Source organism: Erythrolamprus reginae, chromosome Z (assembly GCF_031021105.1).
Source record: "Erythrolamprus reginae isolate rEryReg1 chromosome Z, rEryReg1.hap1, whole genome shotgun sequence".
In the NCBI taxonomy this organism is placed as follows: domain Eukaryota; kingdom Metazoa; phylum Chordata; class Lepidosauria; order Squamata; family Dipsadidae; genus Erythrolamprus; species Erythrolamprus reginae.
The window spans coordinates 119,481,915-119,504,343 of NC_091963.1; the positions used below are offsets into that span (position 1 = coordinate 119,481,915).

The 22,429-nt window shown below is 41.5% G+C and overlaps 2 protein-coding genes across 2 annotated transcripts in view; one reads left to right on the plus strand and one right to left on the minus strand.

Moving 5' to 3' along the window:
- The window catches only part of RUVBL2 (RuvB like AAA ATPase 2), a 615,067-nt gene extending 612,206 nt beyond the window's left edge, over positions 1 to 2,861 (minus strand). Inside the window, exon 1 of the mRNA XM_070728963.1 lies at positions 2,845 to 2,861. Within this exon, the coding sequence (XP_070585064.1) occupies positions 2,845 to 2,847 (3 nt within the window). The 5' untranslated portion in view covers positions 2,848 to 2,861. The remainder of the gene's footprint in view (positions 1 to 2,844) is intronic.
- The window catches only part of CLEC11A (C-type lectin domain containing 11A), a 40,850-nt gene extending 18,644 nt beyond the window's left edge, over positions 1 to 22,206 (plus strand). Inside the window, exons 3-4 of the mRNA XM_070728964.1 lie at positions 20,391 to 20,582; positions 21,806 to 22,206. Of these exons, the coding sequence (XP_070585065.1) occupies positions 20,391 to 20,582; positions 21,806 to 22,206 (593 nt within the window). The remainder of the gene's footprint in view (positions 1 to 20,390; positions 20,583 to 21,805) is intronic.
- The last annotated feature ends 223 nt before the right edge of the window (positions 22,207 to 22,429 follow it).

A 22,429-nucleotide genomic window follows, 5' to 3' on the forward strand; every position in this document is an offset into this window, starting at 1 on the left:
ATAGGATGAGTCAATGGTTTGATAACCATTGTTTCTATACTGAGCATTTTATGCAGGGCTTGTAAACCTGGCTGAAAGATTGAAGACTGGACTTGTTAATACTGCAAATGTCTGTTTTTATCGGAACAAAATGAAAAAGTACGACCAAGAAACTGCAGATGGCTCACTATTGTCTGCAGAAGGCAGGCAAAAAAAAGGTCAAGACAGCAGCAGCAACTGTATGATTGAAGTCCCACCCCTTCTTTAACTTCACATTTGATCTTTTTGTCCAATTCTCTAATGAATGCTCCTGGGCTATCATCATCCCTCTTATGGCACCCAAAACCCATTCAGAACAGGTAAGTCTAAATACCTGCACCTTATTTATTGCACCTTTTGGGGTCTGAGAAATCTATGGGGCAAATGTATTCTTCAAATCAGGGGTGGGTTCTGGATTCTCCTGCTACCAATTCGCTCAGGGATGTGCTGTGCAGATGTGTTGCATGCCATGTACATGCTTCATGCTGGCGTGTATAGTAGTTTTAAAAAGCAAGATGGCGGCGCCTATGGCACTGCTGGGAGAACCAGCTCAGGGACGTGGCAAGTCTGGGTCCCTGCTGGTTCCAGCAACCCAGGCTACCAAGTTACTACCAGTTCTATAGAATCTCTTCTTCAAATGTTGTGATAGTTAAGATAACTTTTTTATTAATATTTTTATTGATTTTTATAATATAAAACACACACACAACATATAACATATAACATGTGCTCAGTGATCCCACCACCAGACAATCAATCATACCTCACCACCAGTTGGGGGTATTTCTTGCATAAATCATTTAAACCCAAGAGTGAAATATTTCTTTACATATTATAAAGTGATTCCAACTTGTTTCTTATAGCTTGGTCTCGGATCCTACTCGCCATATATCGTCTTACCTTGTCCCATCACCCCATCAACTGTTGCAAATCAGTTTCATTAATCGAATTCATCCTTTTATCCATTATCTCGAATTGAATGTGGTCCACCATATACCTATACCAATTTTGCATTGTCCATTTTGTCGCGTCTTTCCACCCCAAGACTATTACCGCCTGAGCGCTTTCTATCGCTGCTTGCTTTATTTCTCCGTATTCTCCCATGTCACTACTTTTTACTAATACTGCCATTTCCTTAGTAATCGTCCATCTTATATTTAATATCCTATTAATATCCTCTTGCAGTTTTTGCCAAAAGTTCTGCACCACTGGGCATCCCCAGAGCATATGCATAAACACTCCTTTATCTTGGCACCCATGCCAACAGATACCTTTAACGTTCTGCTGAAAGTGTGCAAGTTGAACGGGTGTGTAATACTACTTATGTAATATTTTCCTTCTCATTTCCCTAATTCTTGTATTCTTGATTTTCCTTATATTCTCTACTGTATTTTCCATCTCTTGCACTTCTACTTGTATCTCATTTTGCCACCATTTAGTCAATCCTTGGATTACATCCCCGTCTGACTTCACTAACATCTTATATTTATTGCTTGCTTGCGCCTTAGTGATTGTTAAGATACCCATTTCTGTTTTAAAAAGTTCTGAAATCTGACTCCCAAAAGAGAACCTGGCCACATCTACTCTTGGAGTTTGGTTATTAGAGTGCCTAGCACAGCCCTTGAGGTAACAAGAAGTTGTAGACTTCTGTATTGGCGAGGCTCAAGATTGGAGGTGGCAGGTGAGATCAGGCCACAGTTGTTGTAAATCAGAAGATGGCTCACTCCCAAGCCCTGCAGAGCTCCAACATTGCCAATCTTAAAAAAAATATTTTGTGGTTTGAAATGCACCATAGTTGGATGAAAAGAAAACCAGCCTGGCTGCCAAAGAGAGTTGGTGTCATGGAAACATACCAAAGTTGTCAGGTTGGTGCAAAGGCAAATTCTGACGGGTCTTCCGAACAATCTCATTCCTGATTGGTGCAAACATTGACTATAATGGCTCCTCTCATCCTTGGCAAGACTACAATAGGCAGGATGGAAGTATAGCAGTTATCCTCCTACCTGAAACATCTGGATAGCATCATGTTGGGAAATGCAGTTCTATAATTACGTAACTCCAACACCAGCTTTTTTCCTTTTTATTAAATAGGAGATTGTACAGCATTATTTATTTAAGCATCCTCTGCAGAATCACTGGATTTATTCCAAAGAGAGCCGGTTTTGCATCTCAGCTGAACCATGAACTGATGTGAGAACTGCTACTGTGCCATCCCTTAGTAGCTATTATGAGTAACTAAACACATCCACTTTCTCAAGCTTATCATTGCATTTGTCTTATGTCTCCAAATGATGGATTGATATCTTTTAAAGCCACCACTTTCTGGTTCCTTCCTTGTTTTCAGGCATAAGTGCCAATAACATTTTGCTCAAACCAGGGATTGGATAGATCCCGATTTCTTGGTTTTGCTTTGGAAGCAACAGTAAACCTACCATCATTCCTCCTTCCACTTTATTAAAAAAAAAAACCTGAGCTTTGTGCCGTTTACTCTCAAATGAGCCTGCCACCTCTCTAGGTTCAAATTCACAATAGCAGTCAACAGTTTTGCTATCTCTCTAGGAATAAGATTTGCTTGTTTCAAAGAACCAGCTAAAACGCCTGTGAGGATTAATGAGAAAGACAGGTGCGTGATAGTATTAAATTGTCTTTTGTCCTCACCATTTGAACAGTGTGTGCATTGAACCCCTTTTGTTTCAGATATACTGCCATGCTGGTGTTTCTTTTTTTAGAAATGCAATTGCAACTTGGTTGGCAGCGTGTAGAAGAAGTACAACACAGCATCTTCTGTATTTTTAATGCAATCAAGCAGCATACATCAATATATAGCATGGCAATGGCTGTAACTCCTGAGAGACACTTGAAGGTTGAGTGTACTTCATTCTTGTTAGGGGACACATGCTAGGAGGCAGGAGAAACAGAAGGTCATATTGCCATTTCAGATTCCTGTAAAAAAAATTCCAGCAACTGGACGTCTGTCTATCTGTCCCGGTCTGTTGGGTTGTTGATTTTAAATACATGTTACCAACCAATGGAGCACAGAACAGCATTGCTCAGCTTCCAGGATACTATTGCCATTTCATTTTACTTTCTTTAAACACACTGGAAAATTTGTCTCAGTTATACACAAGCATTTCTTTCAAAATAAAATGTATGTCTTACATACCACAAACCACACCTGCAAAGAAACTATGTAGTTATTTTGCCATTTCAGAATTTTTCCTGAACTTCAATAAATTGGCTGAAAATCAACAGAAAGTAGTAGAGAAGATTAGAAGCTGCATAGATAAAATGCAACCTTATCAAGACAGGGAACCCCCACCCCCACTTCCATATGATTATTAATAAAACTAGACCTGTTTACAGAATATATACATTGAGAAAGATTAAAAGACCTTATTTTAAGGGCAATTATGCACAGCTGTGTTGCTATATTGCTACACAAAGCAAACATTGCAAGTACCACGTTGATACACAATACAAGTACTAAGGAGGAAATATTTTCTTAAAACAGTATAATATTTATTTATTTATTTATTTATTACTTAGATTTGTATGCCGCCCCTCTCCGAAGACTCGGGGCGGCTCACAACATGTAAAAACAAATCATAAGCAATCAGACAAATTTAAAATATTTAAATATTTAAAAAACCCCATATGCTAACAGTCACACACACAGACATACCATGCATAAATTAAACGTGCCCAGGGGGAGATGTTTCAGTTCCCCCATGCCTGACGGCAAAGGTGGGTTTTAAGGAGTTTACGGAAGGCAGGAAGAGTAGGGGCAGTTCTAATCTCCGGGGGGAGTTGGTTCCAGAGGGCCGGGGCCGCCACAGAGAAGGCTCTTCCCCTGGGGCCCGCCAACCGACATTGTTTAGTTGACGGGACCCGGAGAAGGCCCACTCTGTGGGACCTAATCGGTCGCTGGGATTCGTGCGGCAGGAGGCGGTCTCGGAGATATTCTGGTCCGATGCCATGGAGGGCTTTAAAGGTCATAACCAACACTTTGAATTGTGACTGGAAATTGATCGGCAACCAATGCAGACTGCGGAGTGATGGTGAAACATGGGCATACCTAGGTAGGCCCATGACTGCTCTCGCAGCTGCATTTTGCACGATCTGAAGTTTCCGAACACTTTTCAAAGGTAGCCCCATGTAGAGCCCCATGTACAATATCATTGTACTGTGGATTCTTTTTGTAATGTGGACAGAATAGTTGTCATGAAGCATGTTTATATAAAGGATCGTGAAAAAAGGGCATGCTTATCCTGGACAAAAGACAATTAAGAGTCAAAATTAAGAGACTACATGACAGCAGTCTTCAACTGTCCTAATGATTGTTCTGTGGAAGATGAGAGAGATGTATTACACCCAGAGCAGCATTTTTTAAGTTTAACAACTTTAAATTCTGTGGGCTTCAACTTCCAGAATTCCCGTAGCCAGCAAGAAATAGTGGCTATGGTATTCTGGGAGTTGAGTTTTAAGCCACACGGCTTAAAGCTGCACAGCTTGAGAAACTGCTCTAGAAGGTAGGACAAAAACTAATGGTAGACATGGTAAATTAAAAAAAGCAACTTTCAATTAAGATCCAGAAAAACCTTCCTTAATAATAAGTGCTGCTTGAAGCAATTCATAAGTAGGTATTGAGTCTCCATGGCTAAGCTAAGGAAAGAATTTGAGCCAGTGATGGGCCCCTACAGGATTGATCAGGTATGCAGAACCGGTAGAAAAAGTTTGAATTTTTTTCTTTTTTTCCATTCTGGGCGCTGAATATATTTTTCCTATTGTAGAAAATGAGGTTGAATGTGTATAGTTTTAGAAGAGCTCTCTCTCTCTCTCTGTGTGTACATACACATACTGTTTATATAGAAGATAATGTATATTTTTGTGTGCCTGTGTGTAATATGTATGTACACATATGGCATATATATATATATATATAGAATTAAATAGTATATTTTGGATGTTCAGTAATAGTAAATAGATAGGGAAAGGGTATCTCTTTGAGGTGAAAAGAAGCCAGGCACCCTAACCCCAATCCTTAACGTGAGTGATGTCAAGTTGGCCACCTTTAAGCCAGTCACATGACCTTTAAGCTGCCCCTGATCATATGACCATCAAACCACTCCCACCTGGTTACATAGCTGGCAAGCCACGCCCACAAAATAAGTCACACCTACAGTGTGGTAGTAAAATATTTTTGCAGCCCTTCAGTGGGTTGAGCTGGGCTGAACTGAGTTAAATTGAGTAATTGGTTGAGGCAAAGTAACCATCTTTTTCTGATGCTGCAGACACAAGATCATGGTCTTGAACCAAGGTTGGACCGAATATACTCAAAGTCCCCTTCTGACTCCCAAACATCTGTGAAATAATGCAAGAGTGACAGAATAAAAGTGCAAGTTCCTGTGCTTGTAAATGGGCCTGCAGAAGAGATATATCTGGGTGCTCACTTCAGCAAAAGGAGGACTGAGGCTCTCTTGCTCAATAGATGAACAGCTCACACAGATGCCATCCACTCTCTGATCCATAGCAGTTCTAGATGTCTTTAATGTCTGCCTGCTGTGTGAATTCAGCCTGCAACATAAAGCGATGCACTTTATCTAAATCACAGGCATTTGCTAAGTTTCTGTTTTTGTAGTTCAGATGTTTTACTGTGTTTGAATGCTACTCACACCCTGAGGGATTCTACAAGCCCCACAACCCTAGACTGGCTTGTGGCTTAATACAGCCTGATCTCCCAGCTGTGCCTGATTTCAGACATCATAGGCTAAAAGTGCAAGTGATTTGACAAGGTACATGTTCAAAAGACAGAACTCTCCACGTTAGGCGCACATATTAGAAGGCAAAACCCAGAAGGCTGTTTCTGTCAGCATAGAATGTCACTGGAGAAGATCGGAAGACAGCAGGGGCTTAACTTTTTCCCTATGCCAAGCTCCCATCTTCTCCCTGAACCCCTTTTCCATCACTTGTTCCAAACTCTTAAAACATATGTTTACAGTATAGTCTCCAGAGGATTTTATCTATCTATCTATCTATCTATCTATCTATCTATCTATCTATCTATCTATCTATCTATCTATCTATCTATCTATTGAATTTGTATGCCTGCCCCTCTCCGTAGACTCGGGGCAGCTAACAACAGTAATAAAAAACATCATATAAATCCAATACTAAAACAACTAAAAAACCCTTATTGTAAAACCAAACATCCCTACAAACATAGCATGCATAAATTGTAAAGGCCTAGGGGGAAAGAATATCTCAGTTCCCCCATGCCTGACGGCAGAGGTGGGTTTTAAGGAGCTTACAAAAGGCAAGGAGGGTGGGGGCAATTCTAATCTCCGGGGGGAGTTGGTTCCAGAGGGCCAGGGCCGCCACAGAGAAGGCTTTTTTCCTGGGCCCTGCCAAACGACATTGTTTTGTTGACAGGCCCCGAAGAAGGCCCACTCTGTGGGACCTAACCGGTCACTGGGATTCATGCGGCAGAAGGTGGTCTCGTAGATACCCTGGTCCGGTGCCATGAAGGGCTTTATAGGTGATGACCAACACTTTGAATTGTGATCGGAAACTGATCGGCAACCAATGCAGACCGCGGAGTGTTGGTGTTACATGGGCATTTTGGGGAAAAAATAGTAGAGAAAAGCATTTGATGCCAAAAGGAGGGTTTGTTTGTCTGTTTGTTTACATACATACATACATACATACATACATACATATATACATACATACATACATTTATATGCCGTCCATCTCCTTGTGGGCTCAGGGTGGCTAATAACAATAAAATGGAATACAAAAAGTTAAACGCCAAAACATTCACCTCACAATCATACAACAGTCAGCCTGGAGCAAGATGCCAATGCTCAACCATATTCCCAGGTCTGCTGGCATAACTGTGTTTTTAGGGCCTTTCGGAAGGCCAGGAGAGTGGGGGGTGGTACGAATCTTCAGAAGAGTGCTGGACCCACCACAGAGAAGGTCCTTCCAGCCGGCATTGTTTGGCTGAGGGGATCTAGGGGGACGATTCTGTGGGATCTGATTGGTTGCTGGGATGTGTGAGGCAGAAGGCAGCCCCATAAGTGATAAAGCCCCATGTAGGGCTTTATAGGTAATAACCAACACCTTGAATTGCACTTGGAGATCAATTTGCCCGTCAAACTTCCATTTTCCAGCTAAAACTTTCACCAGAAGAAATATACATTGAGGTCTCTCTTTCCTGCTGAAATGTAATGATTGTTTTCTTCATAGAATCATAGAGTTGGAAGGGATCTCCAGGTCATTGGGTCCAACCTCTTGCTCAATGCAGGTTTTACTAATCCATCCCAGAAAGATGATTGTCCAGTCTCTGTTTGAAGACCTCCAATGAAGGCGAGCTCACCACCTCCTGTGGCAAACTGTTCCACCAGTTTATTTCTGATATCTAATATAAATATGCTCCCTTGCAGTTTCATTCCATTGTTTCTAGTCCTTCCATGTGCTAATGAGAACAATGCTAATCCCTCTGCTCTGTGACAGCTCTTCAGATATTTGTAGACAGCTATCAAGTCTTCTCCTTTGCAGACTAAACATCCCTAGATCCTTTAACCGTTCCTCGTAGGACATGGTTTCCAGACCACTCACCATCCTTGTAACTCTCCTTTGAACTTGCTCTAGTTTATCAATGTCCTTTTTAAATTGGGCCCTCCAGAACTGAACACAGTATTCCAAGTGTGGTCGTTCTGTAGAGAGGAATAATTACTTCATGTGAGCGAGATTCTATGCTCCTCTTGATACATCCCAGGATTGTGATGCCTTTTTTGCAGCTGCTTCACCCCATTGAATTAATTGAATTAATTTACCAATACACCCAGGTCCTTCTCACCTGTGCTGCTGCTCAGACATATTCCTCCCATTTTATATGTGCTGTTTTCATTATTTTTGCCCAGATGTAGGACCTTGCATTTCTCTCTGTTAAATACCATTCTGTTAGTTTCAGTCCATTGTTCAAACTTGTCTAGATCTTTTTGAATCCTATCTCTATCTTGCCTTTCATAAAAAAAGCCTGATTTTAGTATTCAGATAAGTTGCAGCTTTCCTTATCCCAGAAATGAGACATTTTAAGGCTGATTTTGCTATTTTTGTGTTAAGTGTGAGTTTAACTGCTGGGTAGGGGCAACAGGTAGAGCAGAACCACAAAATAGACCATGGAGCACAGCAGAAGCAGGCAATTCTCATGGTTCCTGAGTGGGATTGGTTTTTCAATAATAATAATAATAATAATAATAATAATAATAATAATAATAATTAAAAAAAAAGATGATCCACTGGAACTTGTGCTGGAACTACCATTTACCAATGGCAAAGAACTGGTGGGGTCAACAAGCAAAACTACTGTGAACAAGCAAAACTATTGTGGGACTTCCGACTTCAGACTGACCGAATTCTGAAGGCTAACACACCAGACATCCTGATTGTGGAGAAAAAGAAAGTATGGATCATCGACATCGCAATCCCAGGAGACAGCAGAATTGAGGAGAAGCAGCTAGAGAAATTAGTGAAATACGAAGATCTAAAAATCGAGCTGCAACAACTCTGGCATAAGCCAGTGAAAGTGGCCCCAGTGGTACTTGGCACGTTGGGCGCAGTACCAAAGGATCTCGGCGGACATTTGAAAACCATCAGAATTGACAAAATCTCCATCTGTCAATTGCAAAAGGCCGCTTTACTGGGATCGACAAACATAATTCGCCGCTACATCACGCAGTCCTAGGTGCTTGGGAAGCACCCGACTGGTGATGAAATACGAAATCCAACAGTGATCTCGTTTGCTGTGTTGTACTGACATAATAATAATAATAATAATAATAATAATAATAATAATAATAATAACAACAACAATAATAACAATAATAATAACAATTAATAATAATAATAATAATAATAATAATAATAAGCCCATTTTAAGGTTATATATCAGTTTCGTGGGTTTGCTGCCTTAGAACTGTAAAAAAATTGAAATCATATGATACAGCTGGATATGGTATCTACAGGCTGAAAGAGCCAGGTCAAGAACTGCATATAGGCATGGCTATAGTTTCTTAAATTGTATTTTAGCAACTGCCTGCCCTTAAGAATAGGTTATGTGTTGTTTTGTCTCAGTAGATGAAAGGTATCAGAGGCGTGAGTTATGAGCGAATTTCTTTCTTTCTCGCTGTGCTCATAGCTGTTCACCAGGGACAAAGAGAGATAAAGGTCTTTTAAAAAATCATTTGTGTTTAAAGTTGTCATCAGCAGCTGCTTTCTTCATGCCTATCCATGTGTGTGGAAAGTAATATAGAGATGAATTGCGGTACAAAGAGGGCTAAAGGGGTTAAGCTCTTCTTTTTCAACATTTCAGCTCATGCTATGCCTTTCCCCTGTACAATGCACACAAACATACAAAACACGAGCTATCAAATCTGAGCTACCAAAAATTCCATTAAATGGAAATAAGGAAGTTTGTTTTCAGTACCTCATTTCTGCCACCTTGCGATTGTCCAATTTTTGATGGTTCAGGTCTGGTAACCCTAACAACGTGCCCCACATGTGCACTGTCAGAAAAAAAAATAACATTCATTGTTGTGTTGGATTTAATTCAGCCTCTAGTTTTTAAAAAAAGAAGCATGCAGTATATATGAAAAGAGTATGGAGACAGCTACTTTTTCATTTCCTTTTTTAAAAAGAAAGGAAAGATTATTACAGTGGAACCCCGACATAAGAGCTGCTCTACTTAAGAGCAACTCGAGATAAGAGCTGGGAGGGGAGAGATATTTTTGTTCTACTTACAAGCCCAAATTCGAGATACAAGCGCCAAGGAGCTGTCTCCTGAAGCCAAACGCTAACTTCCGCGTTCGGCTTCAGGAGACAGCTGCGAAGCGGCGCGCGTGTTTTAAAAGGTTGCAGCCGGCCTGGGGGGCTCGGGGGGTGCTTGCAGCTTTCTTTCTTGCTCTTTTTCTTTCTCTCTTTTACCTTCCCTTCCTCTATTTCTTCTTTTCTTTCTCCTTCCCACCTTCTTCCCTCCCTTCACTCATTCCTCTCTTACTCTCCCCTTTCATAAGTTTCCTTGCTTCCTTCCTCTGTTCCTGTCCCTTCCCCCTTTCTTTCTTTCTTTCTTTCTTTCTTTCTTTCTTGCTTTCTTTCTTGCTCTTTTTCTTTCTCTCTTTTACCTTCCCTTCCTCTATTTCTTCTTTTCTTTCTCCTTCCCACCTTCTTCCCTCCCTCCCTCCCTTCACTCATTCCTCTCTTACTCTCCCCTTTCATAAGTTTCCTTGCTTCCTTCCTCTGTTCCTGTCCCTTCCCTCTTTCCTTCCTTCCTTCCCACCCTCCGTCCATTCATTCACCCATTCCTCTCTTGATCGCTTAAAGCCGGTCCCTGGTGCAAAAAGGGTTGGGGACCTCTGTCCTACAGGATTGGGTGGCAGAGAAGTTGAACATATGTAAATTTAAAAGTTTAAGAAAGTTTACAAGTTAAGTGAAAGAAACTTCATTATTCATTTATATGTACATGTACATTTCTTCATTAAAAACATGTCTTTCTGCATAATTTAGACTAACTTTGTGAGTTTTTTGAGGGCTGGAACCAATTAAAATTATTTACATTAATTCCTATGGGGAAAAGTCGTTCGAGATAAGAGCTGCTCGACTTAAGAGCCCAGGTCCGGAACGAATTAAACTCGTATCTCGAGGTACCACTGTACTCATGGTAGATTCTTTTTTTAAAAAAAACTGGCTTCTATAAATTTCCTATCCAGGGAACATTTTCCAGCATAACATGTACATAAGGGGAACACACACACACACACACAAAATATGCTTAGCTGTATATGAAGCAAATTTTAACTCTGAATGCTTTACTTAATGGCGGAAATGAAAGTTATTGTAGGAATATAATGATCAAAGAAAAGGCATTGTCTCGGGGGGGGGGGGCTTTTCTGCCCAGACTTCTGAGATTGCCTTCTATTAAAACAATGTGAGTTTTTGTTCAGCCTTCATTCATGGTGGGTAGAAACCTCATGAACACACCTTTGTGTTGAATTGTCAATTGTATTTTTAAAAATACAAATAATTGATTGTGAACCCAGCACATAATTAGGACATTGGAGTCTTGCAAGTATTTCACCAATATTAGCTCAATAATTCTAATCACATCTCCGCCTGGCAGGCTAGTATCATTGCTTTATTTCATTTAAATCTCAAGATAATGTGTATGATTCCTATTGTCCTGGCTCCCATTATCTGGTCCATGTTATTCTTACAGAAATCCATTGAAATAGGTTAGGCAGAAAGAGAATGAATATTGCAAATTTTTGTATTGGCTTTCATGGATGAAGGGAAATTTAGATATTATTCTGCCTGATACCAACCCTACTTTAGAGTTTTGTTTTGTTTTGTTTGTGTGTCAGTTACTGTATGTTAGAGAAGAGACAAAGATCAAGTGCAGAACCTTGAGATGTATTCTAGTAAAACTGTAGCTATGACCTTAGCATTAACAAAACTTAGGACTAACTTCACATTTCACAACCAGACAGAGTTTATTTGGTTTACTAAAGATACCACACCCGGCTGACATGAACGTACTAAGCCTAAAACCAAGCAAATCAAATTATGATTTAGTGTAAGGATGAGACCTTTGAAATATGTGATCATTTCCTTTCCTTTCAGAAATGTTCGGCAAACCATTATTTTCATTTAAAACAAAATGGATAAATGAAGTAAGACTTTAATTTTATTCAATTAATGAAATGTAGATTTTAGCTTGCTCTTGTTTAGTTTATCAATTTAATACTGTCTACTTATTACTAGTGGATCCTGGATCAAGTGTGGCCATTATCCCCAAATGTACACATTCAGGATTCAGTCTGTTGTGAGGCTTAAATCAGGCATAATTGTGTGAGTGGTTTTTGTGTGTGTGTGTGTGTGTATATACAAAGATTCATCTGAATAATCACTTTCTTTGCTGTTATATCGCTCAAAATTTTCACAGTAAAATATGAGATATAATTGCACTAATATTCCAACACTGGTCTAAATAATACAGGGTGTAGCACAAGCCAAGGCATAGCCCAATCAAAATGTTTTATGATTTAAAAAACAGGGAAAAGTTTACCATTCTTTGAAATGTTCAAAAGTTGAACATCAAATATTTAAGGATGTTTTTTTAATGCAAACAATTTGAACATTTAATGTATAGTAGTTTATAGAATAAATACTCAGACAAACAAGCTAACAGTAAACAACAACCTAATCAAGGAATGGGGCCAAGACCACTTCCACATATACTCAGAGAATTATTACTATTATTTATTAGATTTGTATGCCGCCCCTCTCTGTAGACTCGGGGCGGCTCACAACAATAATAAAACAATGTATAACAAATCTAATAAGTAAAAGTCACTAAAAACCCCTCATTAAAAAGCAAAACATACACACAAACATACCATGCATAAACTGTATTGGCCCGGGGGAGATGTCTCAATTCTCCCATGCCTGATGGCATAGGTGGGTTTTCAGGAGCTTGCGAAAGGCAAGGAGGGTGGGGGCAATTCTAATCTCTGGGGGGAGCTGGTTCCAGAGGGTTGGGGCCGCCACAGAGAAGGCTCTTCCCCTGGGTCCCGCCAAATGGCATTGTTTAGTCGATGGAACCCGGAGAAGGCCAACTCTGTGGGACCTAACTGGTCACTGGGATTCGTGCGGCAGAAGGTGGTTCCAGAGATATTCTGGTCCAATGCCATGAAGGGCTTTATAGGTCATAACCAACACTTTGAATTGTGACCGGAAACTGATCGGCAACCAATGCAGACTGCAGAGTGTTGGTTTAACATGGGCATAATTAGGGAAGCCCATGATTGCTCTCGCAGCTGCATTTTGCACGATCTGAAGTTTCCAAACACTGTTCAAAGGTAGCCCCATGTAGAGAGCATTACAGTAGTCGAGCCTTGAGGTGATGAGGGCCTCGAGGTGATGAGGGCATGAAACCTAGAGGTCGACCTCTGATCCCCCACTAACACCGACCACAGAGGTAGGAGAACCACTGAAGAACCATGCCTCCCACTCCCAACCCCTCCAGCTGGCGCAGAAGGATTCCATGGTCGATGGTATCAAAAGCCGCTGAGAGGCCGAGAAGCACCAGGACAGAGGATAAACCCCTGTCCCGGGCCCACCAGAGATCATACATCAACACAACCAAAGCAGTTTCCGTGCTGTAGCTGGGTCTGAATCCTGACTGCTGAGGGCCTAGATAATCGGCTTCTTCCAAGGACTGTTGGAGCTGGAGCTCCACCACCTTCTCAACAACCTTCCCCATAAAGGGAAGGTTGGAGACAGGATGATAGTTGTTAAGAATGGCTGGTCCAGGGAAGGCTTCTTGAGGAGGGGGTGCACAAGTGCCTCCTTATAAAGAGCTGGAAAGGATCCCCTCCCCAAAGAAGCGTTGACAATCTCCTGGACCCAGCTCCATGTCACCTCCCTGCTGGCCGAAACCAACCAGGAGAGACACGGATCCAGTAAGCAGGTGGCGGAACTCAGCTCCAATGGCCTTGTCCACTTAATCAGGTGTCATCAGATCAAACTCTTCCCAGACAGATGGACAAGTACGGGACCCAGTCACCTCAACTGACTCGTTGTCAGTCAACTCTGTTATCCAATCGGAGTTGAGGTCCTGTCGGATCCACGCGACTTTATCAGCAAAAAATGTGTTAAAATCCTCAGCACTACTCTGCAAGGGCTCCCTAACTCACCATGGTTAAGAAGGGAGCGGGTCACCCTAAACAGAGCGGCCCGGTGAGATTCCACTGATGCAATCAAGGCGGCATGATATACGCATCTTTCCACCTTGAGCGCCACTTTGTAAGTTTTAATATGAGCTCTTACAAGTGTTCGATCGGATTCGGACTTACTCTTCCTCCATCGCTTCTCTAGACGTCTCTTCTGGCGTTTCAACTCCCGGAGCTCCTCAATGAACCATGGAGCTCTACAGGGTCTAATGCCATGGAAAGGTCACAACGGCGCAATCCGGTCAAGAGCCTCCGCTGCAGCCTTATTCCAGGCTACAGTAAGAGACTCTGCCGGACTGTGGACGAGTACATCTGGAATAACCACAAGCACCCTTTGAAAGCCCTCTGGGTCCATCAGGCATCTGGAGCGGAACCATACAGTCGGTGGTTCTCTGCGGGGGAGGATTGGAGCCAGAAAGTCAAGCCACAGCAGAAAATGGTCTGACCATGACAAAGGCAACACTTCTAAGCCCCTTAGTCTCAGACCATTACTCAGTTGCTCAGAGAGGAATACCATATCAGGTGCATGCCCCCCCTCATGAGTCGGACCCTGTACTACTTGAATCAGGTCCATGGCTGTCATGGTGGTCATGAACTCCTATGATAGCCCAGAGGTTTCACCGAGCGACGGTAGGTTAAAGTCCCCCAAGACAATAATTCTGGGGAACCCTACCGCCAGCCTGGCTACCTCCTTGAGCAGCACAGGTAGGGCTATTGACACATAGCTGGGAGGCGGGTACGTGAGCAAAAAGCCCACCTGAACCCCTAAGTCCAACTTCACCAGAGGGACTCACAACCTGCAATCTCTGGAGCAATGAGTCTACGCAGGCAAAGGCTCTCCCTGGCTATAATAGCCACCCCTCCCCCACTTCCTTGGGGTCGAGGCTGATGCCATACCTGAAACCCAGCTGGGCAGATTTCAGAGAGAGGAACTCCTCCCTCTGGGTCCAGCCAGGTTTCAGTAACACATGCCAGGTTGGCCTCCTCCTCCAGGATCAAATCCCGGATGAGGAGAGCTTTATTTACCACTGACCTGGCATTGAGTAGCAGCAGCCTGAGCCCAGGGCCAGAATAAACCAGTAGTATATAAAACGAGAGTAAACTCACTCCATACTAGCTCTGATGATGTTATCTAGTTTACCTGCAAGAAAACAAAAGCACTCAAAGAGCAGTAAGGACCCCACCATTTATATAATCAATTGTTTACGGGGCATGGGGGCTTGGGGCATGTAAGCAGTTATTGACTTAACCTCATAATTGGGACCAGAATTTTCATTGCTAAGCAAGGCAGTTAAGTGAATCATGCCCAATTTTGAAAACGTTTTTTGTCATGAATAAATTTCAGCAGTTATTAAGTGAATAATATGGTCATTAAGAGAATCTGGCTCATCCCAGTGACTTTGCTTGTTGGAAGTTGTTTGAAAAGGTCATGAAGGGGAAGATCAAATGACCCTGGGAAGCGGCAATCTTCCGCTGTGATAAGATTTTTTTTCCCATCCCCTGCTGTTGTAACTTTCAATGGTCCTTAAACAAATATGTATGTATGTATGTATGTATGTACGTATATATGTACGTACATACAAACAAACAAACATATTGGTAGAATACAAAGATATTACAATGTTTATACACATGGTATTGGTAGTAATAAGAGAGAAATATTAGGACAGGGGACAGAAGGCACTCTGCCCCCTTACTGACTTCTTAGGAATCGAGATAAGTCAACAGTGGATTGTCAAAGGGTAAAGCTTTGGGGGTTAGGTGATGATACTAGAGAGTCAGATAGTGAGTTCCATGCATTAACTACTCGGTTACTAAAGTCGTATTTCCTGCAGTTGAGTTTGGAGCGGTTTACTTTAAGTTTGTAGCTGTTGTGTGCTCTTGTGTTGTTGTGGTTGAAGCTGAAGTAGTCATTGACAGGAAGGACATCGTAGCAGATGATTTTATGGGCTATGCTTAAGTCGTGTTTAAGGCAATGTAGTTCTAAGCTTTCTAAACCTAGGATTGTAAATCTAGTTGCATAGGGTATTCTGTTGCGAGTGGAGGAGTGGAAGATTCTTCTAGTAAAGTACAGTGGTAACTCTACTTACGAACTTTTCTAGATAAGAACCATGTGTTCAAGATTTTTTTGCCTCTTCTCAAGAATCTTTTCCACTTACAAACAGGAGCTTCCAAAACTGTAACCAGAAAAGGCAGCGAGAAGCCTCCGTGGGGCCTCTCTAGGAATCTACTGGGAGGAAACAGGGTCAGAAAAGGCAGCGAGAAGCCTCCATGGGGCCTCTCTAGGAATCTCCTGGGAGGAAACAGGGCCTCCACCCTCCCTGTGGTTTCCCCAATCGCACACATTATTTGCTTTTACATTGATTCCTATGGAAAAAATTGCTTCTTCTTACAAATTTTTCTACATAAGAACCTGATCATGGAACAAATTAAGTTCGTAAGTAGAGGTACCACTTTATCTCTGGGCATTTTCTAGAGTGTTTATGTCCGAAATATGGTGTGGGTTCGACAGATGAGCTGTATTCAAGGATTGGTCTGGTGAAAGTTTTGTATGCTCTATTTTGTAGTATGAGATTACCGGAGCAGAAGCTACGTAGGTTTAGGTTAACAACTCTTGAAGCCTTTTTGGTGATGTAATTGCAGTGGGCTTTGGCACTTAGATCATTTGATATGAGTATTCCAAGGTCTTTTACGGAATAAGGGTTGTCTGTTAGGTCTTGTTTGTTCAGCTTGTATTTGGTGTTCTGATTCTTTTTCCAATGTGTAGGACAGAGTTACCTTGCGTTTTGCACTAGTGCTTAAATTACTGGGAGAAAAAGGAGATTCTTAATGAAATTGGCAAGCGATCCCAGTTTCTAGCTATATTTCACTCCTCTTGCTCCTGTTTAAAATGCATAGTCCCAAAAGGTAAGGAGGTAGTGATCCTTTCTCCTGTAATCTGAGAGCTGCCATAGCGAGAGAGTTCATTTGCATGCTGCGGGTTCCTGCAAAAGCAATTGGTAAATTAAGCTAGTTAGGGTGCCACATCTGTCCTCATCCTGATTTGATTTCAAGCCAATTACAATAGTTAGTGAAGCATTTTAACAAAATTGTCTGAGAATTGAACCTTTCACATTTCAGATTGATGTATGTTGAGGAGATGGAAAGATTCAAAGATAACATTCTGTGGCTCTTTATTCCTTCCTTAAGATAAAGGTTAATTATTTTCCGGCACTAAAGGAATCCTGCATCTAATATGCATGTTTATAAAAACATAAAATGTAGTGGGGAGGGAGCAACTTATTGATCCTGGAGAGATAGTTTAACCCTTTCCTCCCTTTCTGTATTCCTGAAGATATCGGAGAATAAAGGGAAGGATTTGATTGGATGAAAATCCTTTTTTAAATTTTTACTGACCCTCCCCCATACTCCTGCCCTTGGTATTCAACTACCCCTTTCTTTTTCTATTCCTATTAACTATCTAATACATTCATGGTAAAATCCCCAGAGCATCTAGGACTCATCACATATTTTGGATGTCCTATAGCTGGTTTTCTCTTGCCCACCTATTACACATAGTTACAAATATCAAATAGGATCCTCCATTAGCTAATGCATCTCCCTGCCTGCCTGCTCACCTGGAATTGGGTTGTCTGTAATGACAATTTGACCACAGCATGATCTATAACTCAGTTAGGGGATACTTTTCACCGGTTTTGTGAAAAATGGACCATACCTTCTTAGCAGACCAATTTCTGTTAAAGGAACTTGACTCAAATTAGTACAGACAGTTTTCACATATAATTTATATAGGAGTAGATTACGTATCAGGGGATGCCATAATTTTTGAGATAAGAGTTACACTTTGTCATTAGACTGAACAAATGTAGCATAGAAGCTTCTGGGTAGTTGCCCACCCACATTGGACCACAAATATGTCATTGGGCAAGTGAAGTTGCATTTTTTTAAAAAATAAGGAGTTAGTCCAGCTACATGGCAGCATTCAACTGACTCTCTAAAAAGTTAAACATGGATACGATTAGTATTTGGATGAGAGATCACCAGAAATAGGTAAGAAGTCAAAAAGATACAGGTGGTTCTTGCTTATTGATCATTCATTCATTCATTCACTCACTCACTCACTCACTCACTCACTCATTCATTCAATTTGACTTCTATGCTGCCCAATCCCGCCCATTCAAAGTTACAATGACCACAAAATGGGTGCTTTATAATCTATACATAAACCCAGTCAATGTAACTGGATGTGCTGCCCCTGTGGTCACATGACCACATCTGGCAGGCCAGCTTTATGACTGGTTGCAGCATTCCAGGATCACATGAAAAAACATTAGACATTGAGATATAATTAATTAAGAATTACATTTAAAAAACTAAAAAACTTGTTAACACACATCCATTCAAATAAACCAAGTATACATTCTTTGTCCAGAGGGTAGAATCTAATGACCCCAAGCCTGGCGGCATAAATGAGTCTTTAGACTCTTACAGAAGGCGAGGAGGTTGGGGGAAACACGAATCTCTGAGGGAAGCTGATTCCAGAGGGCTGGGGCTCCCACAGAGAAGGCTCTTCCACTAGGTCCCACCAAGTGATATTGTCTAGTTGATGGGACCTGGAGAAGGCCGACTCTGTGGGACCTAACAGGTCGCTGGGATTCATGCAGCAGGAGATGATCCCATAAGTAACCTGGTCACATGCCATGTATGGCTTTTTAGGTCATAACCAACACTTTGAATTGAGTCCGGAAACTGATTGGCAGCCAATGCAGTCTGTGGAGTGCTGAAGAAACATGGGCATACCTTGGGAGGCCCATGACTGCTCATGTGGCTGCATTCTGCACAATACTTTCCCAACTACAATTTGTAGTTTCTTCAGAAGTAGCCCCATGTAGAGAACATTGCAGTAGTCGAACCTCAAGGTGATAGGGGCATGAGTGACTGTGAGCAGAGACTCCATGTCCAGATAGGGCCGCAACCGATGGACCAAGCGAACCTGGGCAAACGCCCCCCTTGCCACAGCCGAAAGATGATGGTCCAATGTCAGCTGTGGATCGAGGATGCCCAAGTTGTAAGTCATGGCCTACCTGTATCCTGGAGGAAGGTAATACCAAACTGCTTTGGCATCATTGCCAAAAGAACAAGATGGATGTGTCTGTGGTATCTGTAGCTTGATAATCTTGTCATGTGATGATTTTACAATGGAGGCAGGAATTGTTAGAGAGGGGGGCATTTGCCCAGGCAGGCTAAAATGTAAATTCACATGCCACAAATTATTAGAGAGTTGCTAATGTACTCCTTGTAACTAGGTTTCTTTTATGCCACTTTCTCTTATTGTGAAGTCCTCCCCCTCTGTTTATGCTGTATTAGACAACCCGTGACCTCTTGACTCATCATTTCAGAGATCCTTTCTTACAAGACTCCTCAATGTCTTCAACAATGGCAGCTTGTAATGTACTAGAAAATTTCTTAAAAATTCAGACACATTTGTAGATATATCTGCCTTGAAAGAAGCTGATATTATAGTGAACTGTGTAGTATATATGCAGTTTATCACAGGAAATGTTTAATCACCGCACCGAGTCTTCGGAGAAGGGTGGCATACAAATCTAATAAATAATAATAAAATAGTAATCATCATATTTTTACTGTGTCTTTATGACAATTTTATGTCATGTTTTATAATTTTTTTCAAATTTTAATTTTATAGGAGTCTTGCATCTTAGATTTTAGATGCATTTTGTGCATTAGTCCATTTGTACTACTTTAATTCAAAAGGGTCTTGACCTACGATGCACCATTTCATCCAGTTAAAGTTTACAGGAACGACTGTTTTAGTAGAATATGTTGCATTGCAATTGGGTTTTCTGATTATGTATATTTTTGCAGAAATTTCAATCATGCTGATTAAAGCTTCCTTACAGACTATTCAGCCTTATTAGTGCTGGTGATTGTAGACACTTTGCCCAATGTTATCTGGAAAAATAGACTACCAGCAAAATTAGTTGGTTGGCTTCAGAGAGTGATTCTCCCTCTCCTTAATAAATACCTACTTGGCTTTTAAAGAATTGGAAAAGTGGATATGGCCTGGGATTTAATCCAGTGCATAAACGTTTCTCATCTGATCCTAAAATTCTTTAAGGAGATCCAATCCAAATTTCCATTTTTCTTTAGTGTCCCTCCCTTATTTCTGTACAGTAGTGCCCCTAGATACGAGCATAATTCGTTCCAGAAGGGAGCTTGTATGTCGAGGCAACTCGTATCTGGAACAAATTACTTTAGACGTTGTTTTTCCCCTCCGAGATAACCAAAAGCAAGGATTCTTGTGCCACCTAGTGGACGCTCGGCTCGTATCCCGAATTTGAGCTCAGGACTAGAACAGAAATGTCTCTCCCCTCGTGGCTCGTATCTTGAAATACTCACATGTAGAGCAGCTCGTATCTAGAGGTACTACTGTATTCTGATTCATTCCTGATGTATTCTCTTCCCTAGTTGAGGTGACTCCAATATCTACTGATTTTCAAATCCTTAAAAATGATAATTGCTTTCTTCTCTTTTTCATTCTTTCTCCTGGTGCACAAATAGTATCACGACTGAGCAGTCTCGAGGCAGCGGTCCACCGTCTCAACGTGCAATTCTATCACATGGATGTCCGAGTGTCACAGTTCTCCCAAGGTCTGGCTGAATTGAAGGGGGGCCTGGCTCAGGCGAGTGAGTCACTTGAGTCTCTGAACGAAGTTGCCACACGCAATCAGAAAGAGCTTGGACGCATTGATGGTGAGGATGGAAAATGGATTCAGTCTTTCTCCCCCCACTCCCAATTCTACCGTAATGTTTCTGAATTTCAGAAATGTGAATTTCAATTCCCAGAACTCCATCCAGCATCTTAGCTGGGGAATTCTGGGAATTGAGGTCCACTCATTGTAATGTTGCTGAGACTGAAAAACGCTGTTCTATAGGATCTGTGTTACAGCACAACACTTAAAAGCCCAGAATGGAGGAAAATTGCACTAGCGGTTTGCATGAAATTAATCCCAGGAACAAAGATGGTCAAGCTGAGCTTAGATCTCCAGAAGAATTAAGTGCCTTTGATCTCCAACCTACAAGGAATGGAGGACAGTGTCCAGGATCTTTGGAAATTGTAAATGTCTTTGATCTCCAACCTACAAGGAATGGAGGACACTGTCCAGAATCTTTGGAAATTGGAGGTCACCCTGAGAACTGGTTTCCATTACCAAATCCCTCCAAAAGGGAAAACTCATCATTTTATTTTACATAAAGCAGACATCCTACTTGAAAGAATCAGTTGTAACATATCACTCAGGATTTGCTGATCTCTGCTGACACAAAAAAGATCAAAGGAAAGAAAGGTTATTCAAAGGGTTGGCTGTAATAGGCGCATGAGTTGAGAACTAAGAATCCAGTTTTCAAGGCCATTCCCCTGCTGCTCTGTTCACTGTACTGTAATGCAGTTGTGAAATATTGGACTAGCATTGATTGTAGAAAAACAGGTTTAGGTTCAGCCACAGAGTCACTGGATGACATGGGCTTGATCACCCCTTTTGCCCAAGCCTATTTCACAGGCTTGCTGCTCTTTGGATAAAAGGAAAGCCTTACGAAGAAATAAACCTAGCAAATACATTAATAATTGTTTATACATTTTCCCACAAACGTTTATAAAATTCATAGGGCAGGGATCTGACTCTTGGTATTCTATATATCTCCAGGCATTCTGTAGCTAGTGATGGCATAAAAAACCACCAAGAGCCATGGTGGCACAGTGGTTAGAATATAGTACTGCAGGCTAACTCTGCACACTACCAGGAGTTTGATCCTGACTGGCTCAAAGTTGACTCAGTCTTTCATTCTTCTGATGTCTGTAAAATCAGGACCCAGATTGTTGGGGGCAATGAGCAGATTCTATGACTAGAGAGTGCTGCAAAGCACTATGAAAAGTGTTATTGCTATTAATACTAATCACTTATCTTTGCCCAACTCAGGTTGCTTGCGGGGCCGGCGCACTCAAACCAAATGCTTCCTAATCTTCAAGCACTTTGAGGTCTACGATGCAGCCCAAAAACTTTGTGAAGCCAGAGGAGGGCAATTAGCCATGCCAGTGGATGATACTGAGTTGACTGTTCTGCGCCGCTACCTTTATGACGCTTTCCAGCCCTACAACTGGCCATCCTGGGTGGGCATCCATGACCGGCGTTCTGAAGGGTTGTGGCTTTTTGAGAATGGCCAACGCGTCTCTGTCTTTAATTGGTACCGAGACCATCTGGTGACTCAGCCCAATGGTGGTACCCGTGAGAATTGTGTCTCCCTCAGCTCGGATGATGGAAAATGGTGGGACAATGACTGTGATAGGCGCATGTATTACATCTGTGAATATCGCCTCTAGTGTTGTACCCCCTTTCAATGCTCAGTCCTTGATGATTTTGGTTGCATTGGTGCCCTTTCACTGCTAGCCTATGGGTGCACTCTGCAGTGACAGGTAAAAGTTCTGCTATTGTTTCTATATATGCCCCAAATGATGACCAAATTGCATTTTATGAAAAATTACATCAAAAAATTTTAGAATTAAATTTGGAAAATATGTTAATTATTGGAGATTTTAATGCCAT